Source organism: Rhineura floridana, chromosome 10 (genome assembly GCF_030035675.1).
Source record: "Rhineura floridana isolate rRhiFlo1 chromosome 10, rRhiFlo1.hap2, whole genome shotgun sequence".
Taxonomy (NCBI): Eukaryota; Metazoa; Chordata; class Lepidosauria; order Squamata; family Rhineuridae; genus Rhineura; species Rhineura floridana.
In genome coordinates, this window is record NC_084489.1 from 48,426,262 (window position 1) to 48,442,253 (window position 15,992).

General features: G+C 40.2%; 1 protein-coding gene across 4 annotated transcripts in view; it reads right to left on the bottom strand.

Moving 5' to 3' along the window:
• Window positions 1–9,126: 9,126 nt before the first annotated feature.
• The window catches only part of PHF14 (PHD finger protein 14), a 276,890-nt gene continuing 270,024 nt past the window's right edge, over window positions 9,127–15,992 (bottom strand). For 3 of the 4 annotated variants that reach the window (XM_061586424.1, XM_061586430.1, XM_061586425.1), the window contains one exon: window positions 9,128–11,538. In XM_061586424.1, coding sequence (XP_061442408.1) covers window positions 11,494–11,538 — 45 coding nt within the window. In that variant the 3' untranslated portion in view covers window positions 9,128–11,493. Of the gene's footprint in view, window positions 11,539–15,992 lie in introns of all 4 variants that reach the window. The other variant, XM_061586426.1, reaches the window with a different exon arrangement.

The window sequence follows — 15,992 nt, forward strand, 5'->3', positions numbered from 1 at the left end:
TTCAAGTTGATCCTGACTTATGGCAACCCTATGAATAGGATTTTCATGGTAAACAATATTCAGAGGTGGTTTACCATTGCCTTCCTCTGAGGCTGAGAGGCAGTGACCGGCCCAAGGTCACCCAGTGAGCTTCATGGCTGTGTGGGGATTCAAACCCTGGTCTCCCAGGTTGTAGTCCAGCACCTTAACCACTACACCACACTGGCTCTCTTCAAGGAAGTACAGTGGTCTTAACTCCAGCTGCAGATATGGCCTGTGTGCAGTCTGTGACTTCTCGAATTTGGCATCTTCCAGCTTGTTCACCAGATTTAAGAAGTTAACCCCCAAAAAACCTACATGCAAGATTTTTTTTTTTTATAAAACATCAATTTCCTTCACAATATGTATAGATGCAAATTTAGAAGTACAGTACGTCTTACCATAATGGGGAAAATTGTGATCAGGTGAGCTGTGCACCTGTTCAATGTGCTGTATAGGTGCTAACTGTTGATGGCAATTTCAAGGTCCTCACTATCCCTTCATATGGTTATTTTTAATTCAGACTTGGATCAGACAGCCCTTCAACTAGACAGACTTCTTCAAATAGAGGCCTGCCCTCTGACAGTCTTCCTAATAGAGGATTGTCCTCTGTAAAGTAGGACGTATGACTACCCTAGCTGTGAAAAAATAGAGTTTACATTCTGCTTTAGCCATATGCTCTGGGCCAGCTGTGGTCTATAGTCATTTTCTTCTGAATTGGTTTTCTTGAGCATAGTAGGAGTACTTTTTAAAAAAAATACTTTTTATTGAAACTTTAAACTTTTTTCAATCAAAACAAATCCAAAATATTATTTTCATATTTTGTTATATACAAATTTTAAAACAAAAGCCATTATGATAAATCAATCTAAGATAAAAAAACAATAAATGATTATAAATAACTCAGGTCCATATTCTAATAGTAGGAGTACTTTTGAGTCAATGGTTTGCAATATGCAGGTACCATTGTTTTGCCTCAGATTCCCATTAAACGGGAAGCCACATATGTCCTTTGAGGTATACAGTAACATCTTATGAATGTTTACTCAGAAGTGAATCCCAGTAGCATTCAATGGGGCTAGATAAGTGCCTGGGAATTAAGTACTTTATACATTAAAGCATTACTAAGTTCTACTCAGAGTAGCTCCATCGAAGTTAATGGACCAAAATTATTTGTGCCCATTAATTTCCATGTCCATACATAGTTTAAAGGATTTCGTCTGAGTATGACTAGTGTTGGATACAACCTTATATTCAGATTTCAGTTTTTTAATATGATATTGAAATTGATTTTAAAATCATCCTGATGTATAGCTATACATCTTAAACTGATTATGACTTTTAATTATTGTTTTACTTTTACGTCTTCCCATTTGAGTTTTTATTCAAAACCTCTAATACTATTTAAATCTCTTTTTAAAACTGGCATGTTTGGTGTTTTGCCATTTTTAATGTCCTTTATTTTCTTAAAAAGTCTCTTTCTTCAGTTGGCGTGTGCATATTTCCCCTTTTCTCACTTTTCTAAATGGCTGTTCTGCAGATGAAGGCAGAAAGACAAATTATTCTCAAGGCAGAGTTTCTCTGTCAGCAATTTGTGCACTGAATCCTGCTTGTGATTAATGTTAAATGCAGACATGGCATTATAAAAATAAAATAAAAGAGGGAGTAATTACCAGAAGCAGTCCTTGGAGATGCAAAGACTACATTTGTATCTCTGTGCATTTAACTGGAAGGACTGGGTGGGGATTTTATCACATTTACTTCATACCCTTAAATCAATGTCATAGGGAATCTATGTTTAGTCCAAACCCTCAGTGGGAAGGAGCGAGTATGGAGACATGAACGAATATGAGCAATTTATTAACATTTTTTAAAAATGAAAACAAAACTCAATCTCAAATATGTCTCATTCCTTCTTAAAAAGCATATAAATGGACTGATTTTCAAAGACAAAAAGCCCTATAGAGCTTTATGAGCTGGATAATCTAAAATGCCCTAAAATTTGGCCCATGTGTTAACAGAATAAGGGGAAAGGGATTTACAGATGGAATAAAGCACTTAAAAGGTCCCTGTTTGCTGTCCATAATTGTTGATCAGGTTGCATCATAAATGCCACTCTTAACCTCAAGAGCCTATGAAGTAAAAACACAGAAGGGCACTTTGAGTCAAGCACATGCTGTGTTTTTCACACACTGCTAAGTAGTTACGCTCAGCCATATTTAGGATCAAGGATAAGAGTGGCTTGAGTCTCAGCCCCCCTTTCTCAAGAATTAAGCACTATCCTACAGGCTTATCAGTGTTTTGGAGAAACATAGTATTGAATAGCAGATTATACATCTTGTAAATAAATGAATCTGTACCTGATACCAACCTTCCTGTGGAACTTTAAAAGACAGGCAGAGCAATCCAAATCTGCTGCTACAACGGTTCCACAAAAGGACAGAGCTACTATTGTAAATGAACCCTGGCAACTGGGGAGGGGGAGGAGAGGGGGAAATCAGATTGGGCTCAATACCTGCACCAGCTCCAGCACCCACAACCATCTGGCCTAGATCGGGCTCTATGCCAGCCAGAACTAGGTATAAGAGTGGCTTGGGATCCAGTGAATCCTGAGCCAGTTCAGCCTTGCTCCATGGTCTTTTGCAGGTCTACCTGGTGGGAATGTGGCCACTGGACTTTCCACTTACCCTGTCCATTGAGCAGGCAGAAGGGGGGGATGGTCCAGACCAGCCGAGTGACATCAGCATCATTCCATCATTACAGGATGACGGCTGAGCTGGCAGAAGCAGACAAATGAATGCCTCTACCCAATCCAACTGCCTCCCTCTAGGCAGACATGGCAGAGGGGTAGGAGGGTGTATTGTGGCCTAAGGCTGCAATCCTAACCCCACTTACCTGGGAATAAACCTTATTGAATTTGCTGGTACATCTGAGTAGATATGACTAGGGTTGTAGCCAGAGTCATTTATTGTGACATAAGCATTTTTTTTTTGCTGCTGAAGCTCATGTAATATAAAAACTAATTACTCTTTTAAGTTACCAGAGGATTCTTTTTGACATTTTTATCTAATCTGAAGTTCATTCGTCATCAACTTTTAATCATTTGGCTATTCATGGTGCAAGAACAGGATCCCTCAGTTTGGTAGATGTGCTGCATTTTGAGATTCAATATTTTGGCAGTGAATGTTTGACGATAAAATAATATTTTGGGAGTGGATGTTTGTTTACAAAATAGACACATTCAGGGCAGCTAAGTCTCAAGACATGCCTTTTGCATGGTAGGAAAGTTAACCTCTTAAAAAGATTTTGATGGGGAAATGCCATCTGCTTTCTTGAAAGTGACTCACTGAATTGGTTTATTTCCACACACTCTCTTGTTAACTCTATCTAAAAATAATAGGCATACCAATTTTCTTTTGAGATATGTTGGAGGATGTACTTCAGTTCAAACCCCTGCAATGTGACCAGCTCCAGGATGTCTCCTAAGAGTATCATTAAATATCAGAATGAATGGCAATAACAAATAGCCCAGCACATTATAATGAAAAGTTTTAAATTATAGTATTTGCTAGCAGTTTGAGCAGTGCCCACATGAATACCTCCCCCCCCCCCCAAGAGTACATGTTTCTTTACTGGGAAGTTAGATTATATTTACACTGCTCCATTAGGCTAAGAATAGTAAAAAGAACAGTATCAGTGGGAAGGCAATTCAGTGATTTCTTTTTTTGTTCAGTTAATATGAAGACGAGATAATTAAAAACCTACAAGTTACTTACGGCAGTTACTTAACCAAGTTTTCAGTGCATGTCATTCAAGTAGGTGAATTTTAGCTACTCAACAACTGTCACTAATATTAGCAATCATAAGCAACACAACACTGTATGAATGTAATTGTTCCCAGAGATGTGTCATCTGGTAGACAACATGATGCTCTCTAGATGATGTTTGACTACAGTGCCCTTTATCCCTGACCATTGGCCATGCTGAATGGGGCAGATGGGAATTGGAGTCCCACAACACCGGAGAGCACCATGTTGGCTGTCCCTGGATTAGATAGAAGCAAATATTGAAACCCCAGCTTTCATGTGCATTCAGACACACACAGCCCCTTGGACTCATGAATAAGACATTGAGTGTGGCTAAGTGGGAAACAGCTCATTGCTTCATCTAGCATCCCATTTCCAAAAGTCTGTTATGGAGGGTTTTTATTACTTTTTAAAACACCCCATAATCAGCAAATTAATGATAGCAGAGCTCAATCTGAATGTGTCCAAGGAGGTGCTGGACAAAAGACAGAATAAGACACCCTATCGAGCAGCAACAGGCTGCTCAAGCTTACACTAAAGAATATTTTGGACTGGCACCATCCCATATACATGCAGCTGAAAACTACTGTACCAATACTACTAATATTCTATCCCACCTTTCCTCCCAAAAGGAGCCCAGAATGGCAAACAAGGAACAAAACACTAAAAACATCTTAAAACATCTCAGAAACAAAACACCTTTTTTAAAAAAAATCTTAAAAAGCAATTCTAACAGACTCAGACTGGGATGAGGCCTCTTTCATATAAATGTATATGAAAGTGGGAAAAAGAGATACATTTCATCTTTGCATGTCCATCTTCAATCACCACTGGAGTGGTATGTCAAGAGCAACAGACTTGCTTAAAATGATATGAAGCCATAATGATTAAGATATGCCTGTGTTGTAATACCACTGACATTGTGCACCACACCAAAAGAACTGTTCTCACTACTTTGGGGGAAAGGGGGTTATTTAAATTGTCCTCTTCATTGATCCATTCCATGTTTATTATGCTAAGTTTATTAAAAGGGTGTGATAAGGCAAAACCCGGGTTAAGTATTAAACCTATTATACCCTTAGCTAAATAGCATTTTATTTTATATACAAAACTATATGCCATCTTTAAAATAACCCCCCAACTGTTTAGCATTCTGGAGGTGTAAATAGGAGTTTTAAACTAAGTATCAAACATGAACCTTTTAGACATTATGTGGTGATAGCTGTGTTATTATGAGCCTAATGATATCTACTGCACACAAGAATACATAGGTATCATGCTGAGAAACCAATGATCTGGTTCTCATTTTGACTGCGGGCAAAGAATCTCTCATCAAAGCTATAAATTTCATGAGTCTGTTCCCAAATTTAAAACCCTTAAGGAAATGGCTTTTATGGTTCAATGGTTTTAAAGGGTTGTTCATACTTGGCTTTGTAACAAGGAAATTAATCGTTCTAAAACAAATCAGAATTATGCCATAGTTGCATGCCTTTCCATGCTGTTGCCTTTAGCATCTTGCTGCTTTTCCGAAAGAACAGCACTGTAGAATCCACACTGAACTCGCCATGGGGAAATGCTTATTACCTGCGATGATGGCACACCAGAGCCATTTGGATAGGTAGCAGAACTTGCTTAGCCATTGGTACATGAAAATTGTTTCCTTTAGGTCATGCGAAATGGAGCTAGTTTCTAATCAACCTTCACTTTTCATAGCGTGAAACATATTCAGCCTAGTGTTAAGGAGAGTTAGGCTGCAGACACACTAATTGCTTCAAAAGCAGGCTGACTGTTTTCTCTGGCTGTGTTTTAAAACAACTTTGCCCATGGTTGGACACATTTCCCTTCCCCACTGTTGATGAGGACTGCCTACTGCAAAGTGTTGGGCCAATCACTGTGTCTGCCTGAGCCTACAGCAAAGCCTTTCCATTGGACACACCTAGAGTGGCAACAGGGTTGATGGCCAATCAGTTCTGAAGTCTGTGTGAAGCTGACTGTAAGGGAATACGTGCTTGAGTGGCAACTTCTGTGGTTTTGGAGTAAAAGGGGGAAGAATTTTACTAGTGTGGTGTGTCCCTGTGTTCAGAAAGCTGCGGTGGAGACGCAGTGAAGCCAGCACAACTGCAAATGTGTCTCTGCTCTTAGTTTCCTTCAGCCTGATGCAAAAGCAAACTAAAGCAGTGGGAATAGAATAGGCTTTTCACAGATAAAGGTAGAAGTCATAATAAACAATTCAGATCTTTCTGTGGATGACTAGTCTTTTGATGTAACTAGTGAATAAATGAAAAATGGCTTCTGAAATATATTGGTACAAGTGATCCGTTCTGCAGGTTTTTAAAGGAAGTATAACAAATGCACTATAAGTAGCAACATGTATATGTCCGTTCCATGTTGATGTTAACATCTGGAATCCTAAAACAGTATTATTTCAAGGACTGTGCCATGTCCAAGTAATATACACCCAATAAATACTAATCCATGCTAAATATTTTGAATACAACAATCAATAGGTATGCTATAAAGCAGTGGCAAGGAATCTCATGCCCAGGAGCCCTCTATACCTCTCTGTTGAGCCCTTGGAACTCTCCTCAGGTCACACCCCTCAGGAGCTCTGATTAACACTCTCTATGATTTTGCCTACCTGGAATGTGCCCTTGAACTCTGATGAGGTCTCTTTGTCTGGATGGAGGATAGACAGGAGTGTATGTAGAAACTAGCTTACTGTACAAAGGTAAAATTTACATTAATTGCTCTACCTACCTTTGCCTCTTCTCCCACCCACTACTGGCATGTGGCCCTCAGAAGATTGTCCTGAAGGGAATGCAGCCCTCAGACTGAAAAAGGTTTCCCATGCCTGTAACATTTGGGTGAAGATATGTTATATGCATACATTTCAGTTGCTGTAGTATCTAACAGCATTAGACTCCAGTGGGTCAACAGAACACATTTGGAAAGCAATTGCTTTAAGAAATCCCCTCCCAGCAGCTGTTCCCACAGAACCCGCAGTGTACTTAATTTCTCTGACTGTGAAATGGAGAAAATTCTTATAAAGAACATTGAACACAGACTGGACAAGGTGTTTAAAACCCTAAAGCTCAGCCCAGACAAGATGGGAAATAATACTGGTGGGCTGTTTAATGGTTCTGGGAAGCATTCTAGATGGAGATATACTCTCTCATAAGGAGCAGGCTTGCAGCTTTGGCTGCTGTTAGATCCGAACCTTATTTTGAATGTTGCATCCATGAAGCAAAGGACCTTCCATCCAATTAGACTGATGCACTGACTGAATTTTCGTAGAAAGTGCCAACTCTACTAATATCCAGGTTAGATTACTATAATGTGCTGTACAGTCTTGGAAGATTATTGGGAAAATTTAGCTATTTCAGAACAGAACTAGATTGTTTACTGTGACATGTTGGTTTGAACATATCTGATTTCATATCTGGCCAGTATGAAAAGATTAACACTGACTACCAATTTGTTTCAGGCACAATTGAAAGTGCTACATTTGATCTAAGAGGCATTGGAATCAAGTACCTTCACGAAATTGCTCCTTTCAAGGAATTTCTCTCACATGTGACCCTCACCAGCTATCAATATCTGACTCAGACAATGTATTTGCTGTCAGACAGGCAGCAACCAGAGAAAGAGCCTTTTCACTGGTGGTGCCCCATTTTTGGAATGTCCTCCCGATTGATGAGATTCATGATTCTGTTATTCAGATGTTAGATCAAGTCCTTTTTATTCACCAAGGCTTTTAGCTGATTTATGTTCCTGCTGCATTCTGGTTTGCTTGATCACTGCTTTAACTAATTCAGTTGTTGCTGGGTGCTTGGTTTTATTTGTGGCAGTTGGCTTTTATTAATGCCATTGTTTTAAGATGTCTGTACTTTCTAGACCATTTTATTGGAAAGGTGACTCAATTGAAAAAAATGCATGTGAGATTCACAAATATAGGTCTCTATGAGCTCCATGTTCTATGCTATAGGCTTCCAGATGTTGTTGAACTAGAACTCTCATAATTTCTGACAACTGACCATGGTGGCTGGGAATAATGGGAGCTGGAATCCAACATTTGGAAGGCCATAGGGAATAATGGGAGTTGACAGCGGCATCATTGGAAGGTCACAGGGGCTAATGGAAGCTGGAGTCAAACAACATTTGGAGGGCCACAGATTACCCATCCCTGCTCTAGGTATATCCTCCTGAGAAGTACTTTCAAGACACTCACATAATGCTTAGAAATTGATTGCTTGGAAGCTAATTGGAAGAATCTAGTAGCATGGGAGCCACAGACAATTATTGAGAATTGCTAATGCTGCATCCTTTGGAGAATAGAGAGTGAGGCAAGTGGTAGGGGACATGTATCGCATAAAGAAGCTCTCAGGTTCAACCCCTGGCATATCCAGCTAATGGAGACAGACCTATCAAGACAGCCCCTGGATAGAGGTGATGTTGTTTGTACTAGTGTGCTGCAAAGCTTTCTGTGGCTGTATGGGGATGGTGGTTGTTTTATTATTTTGTTTTTATGGTATGGTATAATTACTATTGCTTTTAACAATGTTGTAAGTCACTTGGAGTCCTTCAGGTAACAAGTGACTAATAAATCCAATTATTATTATTATTAATACTAATACTACTACTAATAATAATAACCTGCTGCCTGTTAAAGGGTTTGCAGCACTGTGCTTGAAGAACCACTCTTCATATAATCTATGGGATAGTTCATCACTGCATGTGACTCCAAACAGACGGCTTCCTATCATCTTCTCAGTTCTTGGATTCCCATCAGAAGTATGACTAAGAGACAGAGAGGTAGTTTGTTGTGCAAACAAAAACACTGCTTCAACCCCTTCCCTTGAGCCCCTGATTTTTATCATAGAAGAACAAGGAGTAGAGTGCAAGGAGAGCTCTCCCCATCATCAGTCATCAAGGTCGCCACCACAGGATAGAGTGAGGTGCAGGGGTGAGCCCATTAGGCCTGGCCCTGCTTTTCACTCATCTGGTGCTGAAACCTTGGAGCCTCATAGTTTTTGCAAAATTAGATTCTAGCGATGAAGGTTTATATATGGCCTTGTGACAATATTTAACTATGGTACAACTATGGGGGTGAGTCTGTGTTCACTGATATTGGTGCAATATCACTGATTACATATCAAGCAGGCACAATGCGATCAGTACAGCAGGTATTAAAACAAGCATGACTGCACGTCTTTTCTTTAATGAAATACGTGAAAAAGCGAGGATCATAACAGAAGTATTTATCTTGAACTGAAATTGCATTTATGAAGTGGAACAAACTTTCAAAACAAGATTAGGCCACAAATACATCTGCAAAATCATTCCATCAGGGAAGAACCATCTCAAATGAGTTCACTTTTGCTTGTTTATTGAAGACTGATGCTTCAAAGCTTAAGCAAGAGCCATCAGTTAGATGCATTTCCACTTCAGGTAATTTGATATATGCCAATTATTCAAACCCATGATTCAGTGAAAAAGAAAAACAGAAGGTCAACATAACGATTGATTATTCTGTTGTGTGATCAGTGGCCTATACTTTAAAATGATTGTTTATATTGCTGCCATTGGCACTTAGTTTTACAATTATTATATTTTATTTCATATTGTGAGCTGCCATGGGTGGGTTATGCCCCCCCTAAGCAGCACATATATAACTTTACAAATAAACAAACTGCATTTACACTCCTGCTAGCAAGCTCCATGCTGTAGCGCTCTAGGTTTCTATGCAAATAAACTAGGTTATGTTTGGTTTTGGAGATGGGCTAAATGCAACACTAATCAGGTCCATTCATCAGTTAAATTACTTGAGGATGCTTCAGTCAATCCTCTTGCATCATCCCTCATATCATCCAAATTGCCTTTAAACTATCTTCACTTGCAAGCCCTTTTAGCTGTCCTCACTTTGGTCTTTCCTTTTCTCAACTACATGCAGATGAAAATGAGATTGGTCCAGAGACCCTTGTGCTGATGCAGATGTCTCCAAACAATCTCCCATTCCCATATGTAAGGAGCAACCATAGCAACCTTCTCATGCTACAAAAATCTAGCAGGGTGAAAAGGAACATGAAAGAATAGTACTCTGCTGCCTCCAGGCTCATGTCCCAACTGGAAATGGGAGAACACTCTACATAATTTGGGACAACCATCCTTCCCAGGTAGAAGGGCCACTAGGAGGAAGCAGAGCTCAACTGTTTCACATTCCTGTTAGGTTCTGCAATCAGGGAAGGGAGCCCAGCAGAGGAGCTCTGCTTCCTTAAGCATAGCCATGATTGGACAATGTCAATTTCATAGTGTCTGGCTGGTTCTTGGTACATCACAGGCAAAAGGTTAGGTAAAATGCAACTAAAGACCTTTTGGTAAAGTGCAGTGATTTGGGTGGAACCTAGACAGTCAGAAGTAAGCATTACTGGGTTCAATGGAAACTATTCATAGGATTATAGTAATATCAACCATAACAAATTGGGTGACCTGCTATGCAGTGCTCCTGGGTGTGTGTCTGTAGTTATAGATCAACACAGCTGTCTGCATTGTTTGGAGTCTTCCTAGGGGGCTTGGCTATTTGTCACACTGAACTCCTGCACTTCAAAATTTATTGATGTCCATCACATTGAGTGAACACCAGTTGCAGGGGCATGTGGAAAAGGGGAATTTATTTGACTGACTGTGGTTGGAAATGCAATACTATCAGTTGGACCTTTGTTGATTTTGTTTTAACAGGTTTTATTAGCGGTAGAACCTCTGCATCTGTTGCTGTGGAAAAACAAAAAATGATAGAACCATAAAGCACACTTCACACTGTGAATATGCATACATGTCCAATCAATATATTTCAAAGAGAATGGAATTTTTATGAATATGAAAATTTAATCAATAGATTAAAATAAACTAAAGATCTGATGATTAATCAATTAAAATTTCTTTACATTGAGTTACAGCCCTACTACAAACTCTAAGCCACACAAGCAAAAGAGTGTGTTGCAGAACAGGTTTCCTTATATAAAGTAAGACTATATCAAATGAAATTTTCTAAGCTAAGGAATGAATAAATGCTAGGTAAATCATGAAAGCAAACGGGGAAGCTGCAACATTCCACATAAAATTGGATTGTCTACAATGGAGGATCTAGTTCATGCTGCGAAAATGCCAACTATTTGGAACAGCTTAAGAGATATGCAGATGATGCAAAGTTGTCTTTGCAATCAAGAGAATCTGGTTGCCTTCCCTATTGTAATTACATCTTTATTCAAATTCATACGTATCAAAGTCAATAACTAGCCATGCATCAATGCTGAGAGATATTTGGTCCTTCAGGATTCACATTAAATAATGCAATGAAGAATTCCAACAACTTTGCATAGCAAAAAATTACAGTAATGAGGACACTGCTCTTCTGCTCATAACTCTAACGTTTTTATATACTGAACAGTTTTCTTCATGAGTACTGAAAATTCATGTTTTCATATAATTATAAATGTCACCAAGAGCCAATTAAACAATTGCCCAATACAATGTATATTTTAATTTCCAATGTCATTTATTGACAACATTCTGTAATTTTTACAATGGCACACATTAATCACTGTGGTACTACTTGAAAATATTTCCAAGAGGAAAGAAATTCCTATTTTTTGGAAATATTCTGTTCCATGTTTCACTCTTGAGGTGATTTTTTTCCTTCTGCTTCATTTTCATCCTCCTGCAAAACAAAAATTTGAGATCTTTTATCAGCCTTTAGAAGAAAAATCCATGTCACCTTTCTGAGCAAGTTTGTACATCCTACTTTATTTATTTACTTACTGACTACTTCAGATGTATAGGCCAATTTTCAGCTTTGCAATTCCCACTGAATGTTCAATAAAAGTTAAACAATACAATTAATAAAACAATATAAAAATAAAATAACAATAAAACATGATACACTACAAAATGAGTATGTGGGGTGGGGGAATCAGCAGCACAAATAATGAAAAATAAAAACCCAGATAGAATAAGATTTCTCCTCCCTGTACTTCAAAGGAGCAAAAGTTGCGGATCTGCTGGGGTCCCTTTGGAAGAATGCACTATTCCTAGTTGGTGGCAATCCTTCCCATGGAACTGGTAGTAGAGTCCCATTGCTAGATGTGGGGCAGAGGGAATTTACAAAAGAAAAGGTGTCCCCTCAAATATCGTGGTCCCACGTCATTTAGGGCTTTGAAGGTTACAACTAGAAACCTTGAATTTGGCCTGGAAATAAACCAGAAGCCAGCAGAGCTATTGCAGAGTGAGCGATGCCGTTGGGAGTCATGTACTCCCAGCAGGGTCACCCATGACGGTAAGGTCAAGGGAGAGGAACCAGACAAAGAACGATCCAAGAAAGTCCTCAACAGCAGAACAGGCGGAGGATAACAATGTGTACGTTACAACAGCTGTGAAGGCGGATGAAGGCTGCAGGAGATAAAAGACTTCCAATCGTCATGGTACCCATGCCATTGGATCATAGCCTTTTTCTGTCAAGATTGTGTGTTGATCGTCGTGCGCCAATCTCCCCACATAAAACAAATTCATGCACAGGCATCTTCCAAGCAAATTTATTTATTTATTTATTACATTTATATACCGCCCCATAGCCTTATCTTGGAAGACAATCTTACTCGGCCACGTATGATCACCAATGAATGAAGTGCATAACGGTAGTTAAGTCAAGAGATTACCAAGGCATGCTATACCAAGGTCCTTATCATCTAGAAAGGAATGAAGCTGGTACTCTGATGAAGCTGGTTAAAAATGTTCCTAGCTACAGCCACTAGCTTGAGCATCTAGAAGTAGGAATGGGCAAGCAACCTTGTGCTCACCCCACTTGGGCTTTTCAAGCATTCCTTGATGGAAGATTTGAATGTTCAAAAAGAATGCCTGAAGGGGCCCAACTGATGCTAGCTCTCCACTGGAAATTACCCAGTTTCTTTTCTCTAAGGGGGGGAGCTTCACCTTGGGGAAAAACTTGCTAAAGTGGCAGAGGTTCCATTAAGATGGAGGAGGTCAAGCAAGCCTCTCCTTCAGGAAGTGATACTCACAGACTCTTTTGCTGCTGGGAACCACTGAGCTTGTAGTTCATTCTCATGAACCTTGATGGCGAAAGACCCTGCAAGTGTGACTTCCCTGAAGGAGAGACCCAACAGGCTTTTCTGTCTTCATCAGAGCCTTCTGCTACCTGATACTCCATTCCCATATCCAAAATGGATGGGAGATAGCAGGAGAGAAATAACTGTGTGCGCTCCAGGTGAGAGATGGGGTGGAATGACTGCTTATTTGTTTTGTTCCCTTAGGTGGAGGATGGGTATATGTAGGGCAGACTGTATTGTGGTCTAATTGTTGTGTATAGATGTCTGCATAGCCTGGTATATTGATTTTCTTTTATTCTAGCAGAGTGTGTCTTGGATGTGTCTTGGAGGGAGAATACTGGAGGGGGGATTGTTGAGCAATCTATCTCAGTGATTGAGAGGTGGGGTAGGCATAGCAGAAGGAGACATCAAAGGGATGATGATAGGTGCTTGCACCTAATATCTCTCTCTTGGGTCTCCCCTACACTTGATACTAATGGATGCTCTACCACTGTCATAAGAACATAAGAACATAAGAAGAGCCTGCTGGATCAGGCCAGTGGCCCATCTAGTCCAGCAACCTGTTCTCACAGTGGCCAACCAGGTGCCTGGGGGAAGCCCGCAAGCAGGACCCGAGTGCAAGAACACTCTCCCCTCCTGAGGCTTCCGGCAACTGGTTTTCAGAAGCATGCTGCCTCTGACTAGGGTGGCAGAGCACAGCCATCATGGCTAGTAGCCATTGATAGCCCTGTCCTCCATGAATTTGTCTAATCTTCTTTTAAAGCCGTCCAAGCTGGTGGCCATTACTGCATCTTGTGGGAGCAAATTCCATAGTTTAACTATGCGCTGAGTAAAGAAGTACTTCCTTTTGTCTGTCCTGAATCTTCCAACATTCAGCTTCTTTGAATGTCCACGAGTTCTAGTATTATGAGAGAGGGAGAACTTTTCTCTATCCACTTTCTCAATGCCATGCATAATTTTATACACTTCTATCATGTCTCCTCTGACCCGCCTTTTCTCTAAACTAAAAAGCCCCAAATGCTGCAACCTTTCCTCGTAAGGGAGTCGCTGCATCCCCTTGATCATTCTGGTTGCCCTCTTCTGAACCTTTTCCAACTCTATAATATCCTTTTTGAGATGAGGTGACCAGAACTGTACACAGTATTCCAAATGCGGCCGCACCATAGATTTATACAACGGCATTATGATATCGGCTGTTTTATTTTCAATACCTTTCCTAATTATCGCTAGCATGGAATTTGCCTTTTTCACAGCTGCTGCACACTGGGTCGACATTTTCATTGTGCTGTCCACTACAACCCCGAGGTCTCTCTCCTGGTCGGTCACCACCAGTTCAGACCCCATGAGCGTATATGTGAAATTAAGATTTTTTGCTCCAATATGCATAATTTTACACTTGTTTATATTGAATTGCATTTGCCATTTTTCCGCCCATTCACTCAGTTTGGAGAGGTCTTTTTGGAGCTCTTCGCAATCCCTTTTTGTTTTAACAACCCTGAACAATTTAGTGTCGTCAGCAAACTTGACCACTTCACTGCTCACTCCTAATTCTAGGTCATTAATGAACAAGTTGAAAAGTACAGGTCCCAATACCGATCCTTGAGGGACTCCACTTTCTACAGCCCTCCATTGGGAGAACTGTCCGTTTATTCCTACTCTCTGCTTTCTGCTTCTTAACCAATTCCTTATCCACAAGAGGACCTCTCCTCTTATTCCATGACTGCTAAGCTTCCTCAGAAGCCTTTGGTGAGGTACCTTGTCAAACGCTTTTTGAAAGTCTAAGTACACTATGTCCACTGGATCACCTCTATCTATATGCTTGTTGACGCTCTCAAAGAATTCTAATAGGTTACTGAGACAGGACTTTCCCTTGCAGAAGCCATGCTGGCTCTGCTTCAGCAAGGCTTGTTCTTCTATGTGCTTAGTTAATCTAGCTTTAATAATACTTTCTACCAGTTTTCCAGGGACAGAAGTTAAGCTAACTGGCCTGTAATTTCCGGGATCCCCTCTGGATCCCTTTTTGAAGATTGGCGTTACATTTGCCACTTTCCAGTCCTCAGGCACGGAGGAGGACCCAAGGGACAAGTTACATATTTTAGTTAGCAGATCAGCAATTTCACCTTTGAGTTCTTTGAGAACTCTCGGGTGGATGCCATCCGGGCCCGGTGATTTGTCAGTTTTTATATTGTCCATTAAGCTTAGAACTTCCTCTCTCATTACCACTATTTGTCTCAGTTCCTCAGAATCCCTTCCTGCAAATGTTAGTTCAGGTTCAGGGATCTGCCCTATATCTTCCACTGTGAAGACAGATGCAAAGAATTCATTTAGCTTCTCTGCAATCTCCTTACTGTTCTTTAGTACACCTTTGACTCCCTTATCATCCAAGGGTCCAATCGTCTCCCTAGATGGTCTCCTGCTTTGAATGTATTTATAGAATTTTTTGTTGTTGGTTTTTATGTTCTTAGCAATGTGCTCCTCAAATTCTTTTTTAGCATCCCTTATTGTCTTCTTGCATTTCTTTTGCCAGAGTTTGTGTTCTTTTTTATTTTCTTCATTCGGACAAGACTTCCATTTTCTGAAGGAAGACTTTTTGCCTCTAAGAGCTTCCTTGACTTTGCTCGTTAACCATGCTGGCATCTTCTTGGCCCTGGCGGTACCTTTTCTGATCTGCGGTGTGCACTCCAGTTGAGCTTCTAATATAGTGTTTTTAAACAACTTCCAAGCATTTTTGAGTGATGTGACCCTCTGGACTTTGTTCTTCAGCTTTCTTTTTACCAATCCCCTCATTTTTGTGAAGTTTCCTCTTTTGAAGTCAAATGTGACCGTGTTGGATTTTCTTGGCAATTGGCCAGTTACATGTATGTTTAATTTAATAGCACTGTGGTCACTGCTCCCAATTGGTTCAACAACACTTACATCTCGCACCAGGTCCCGGTCCCCACTGAGGATTAAGTCCAGGGTTGCCGTCCCTCTGGTCGGTTCCATGACCAACTGATCTAGGGAATAGTCATTTAGAATATCTAGAAACTTTGCTTCTTTGTCATGACTGGAA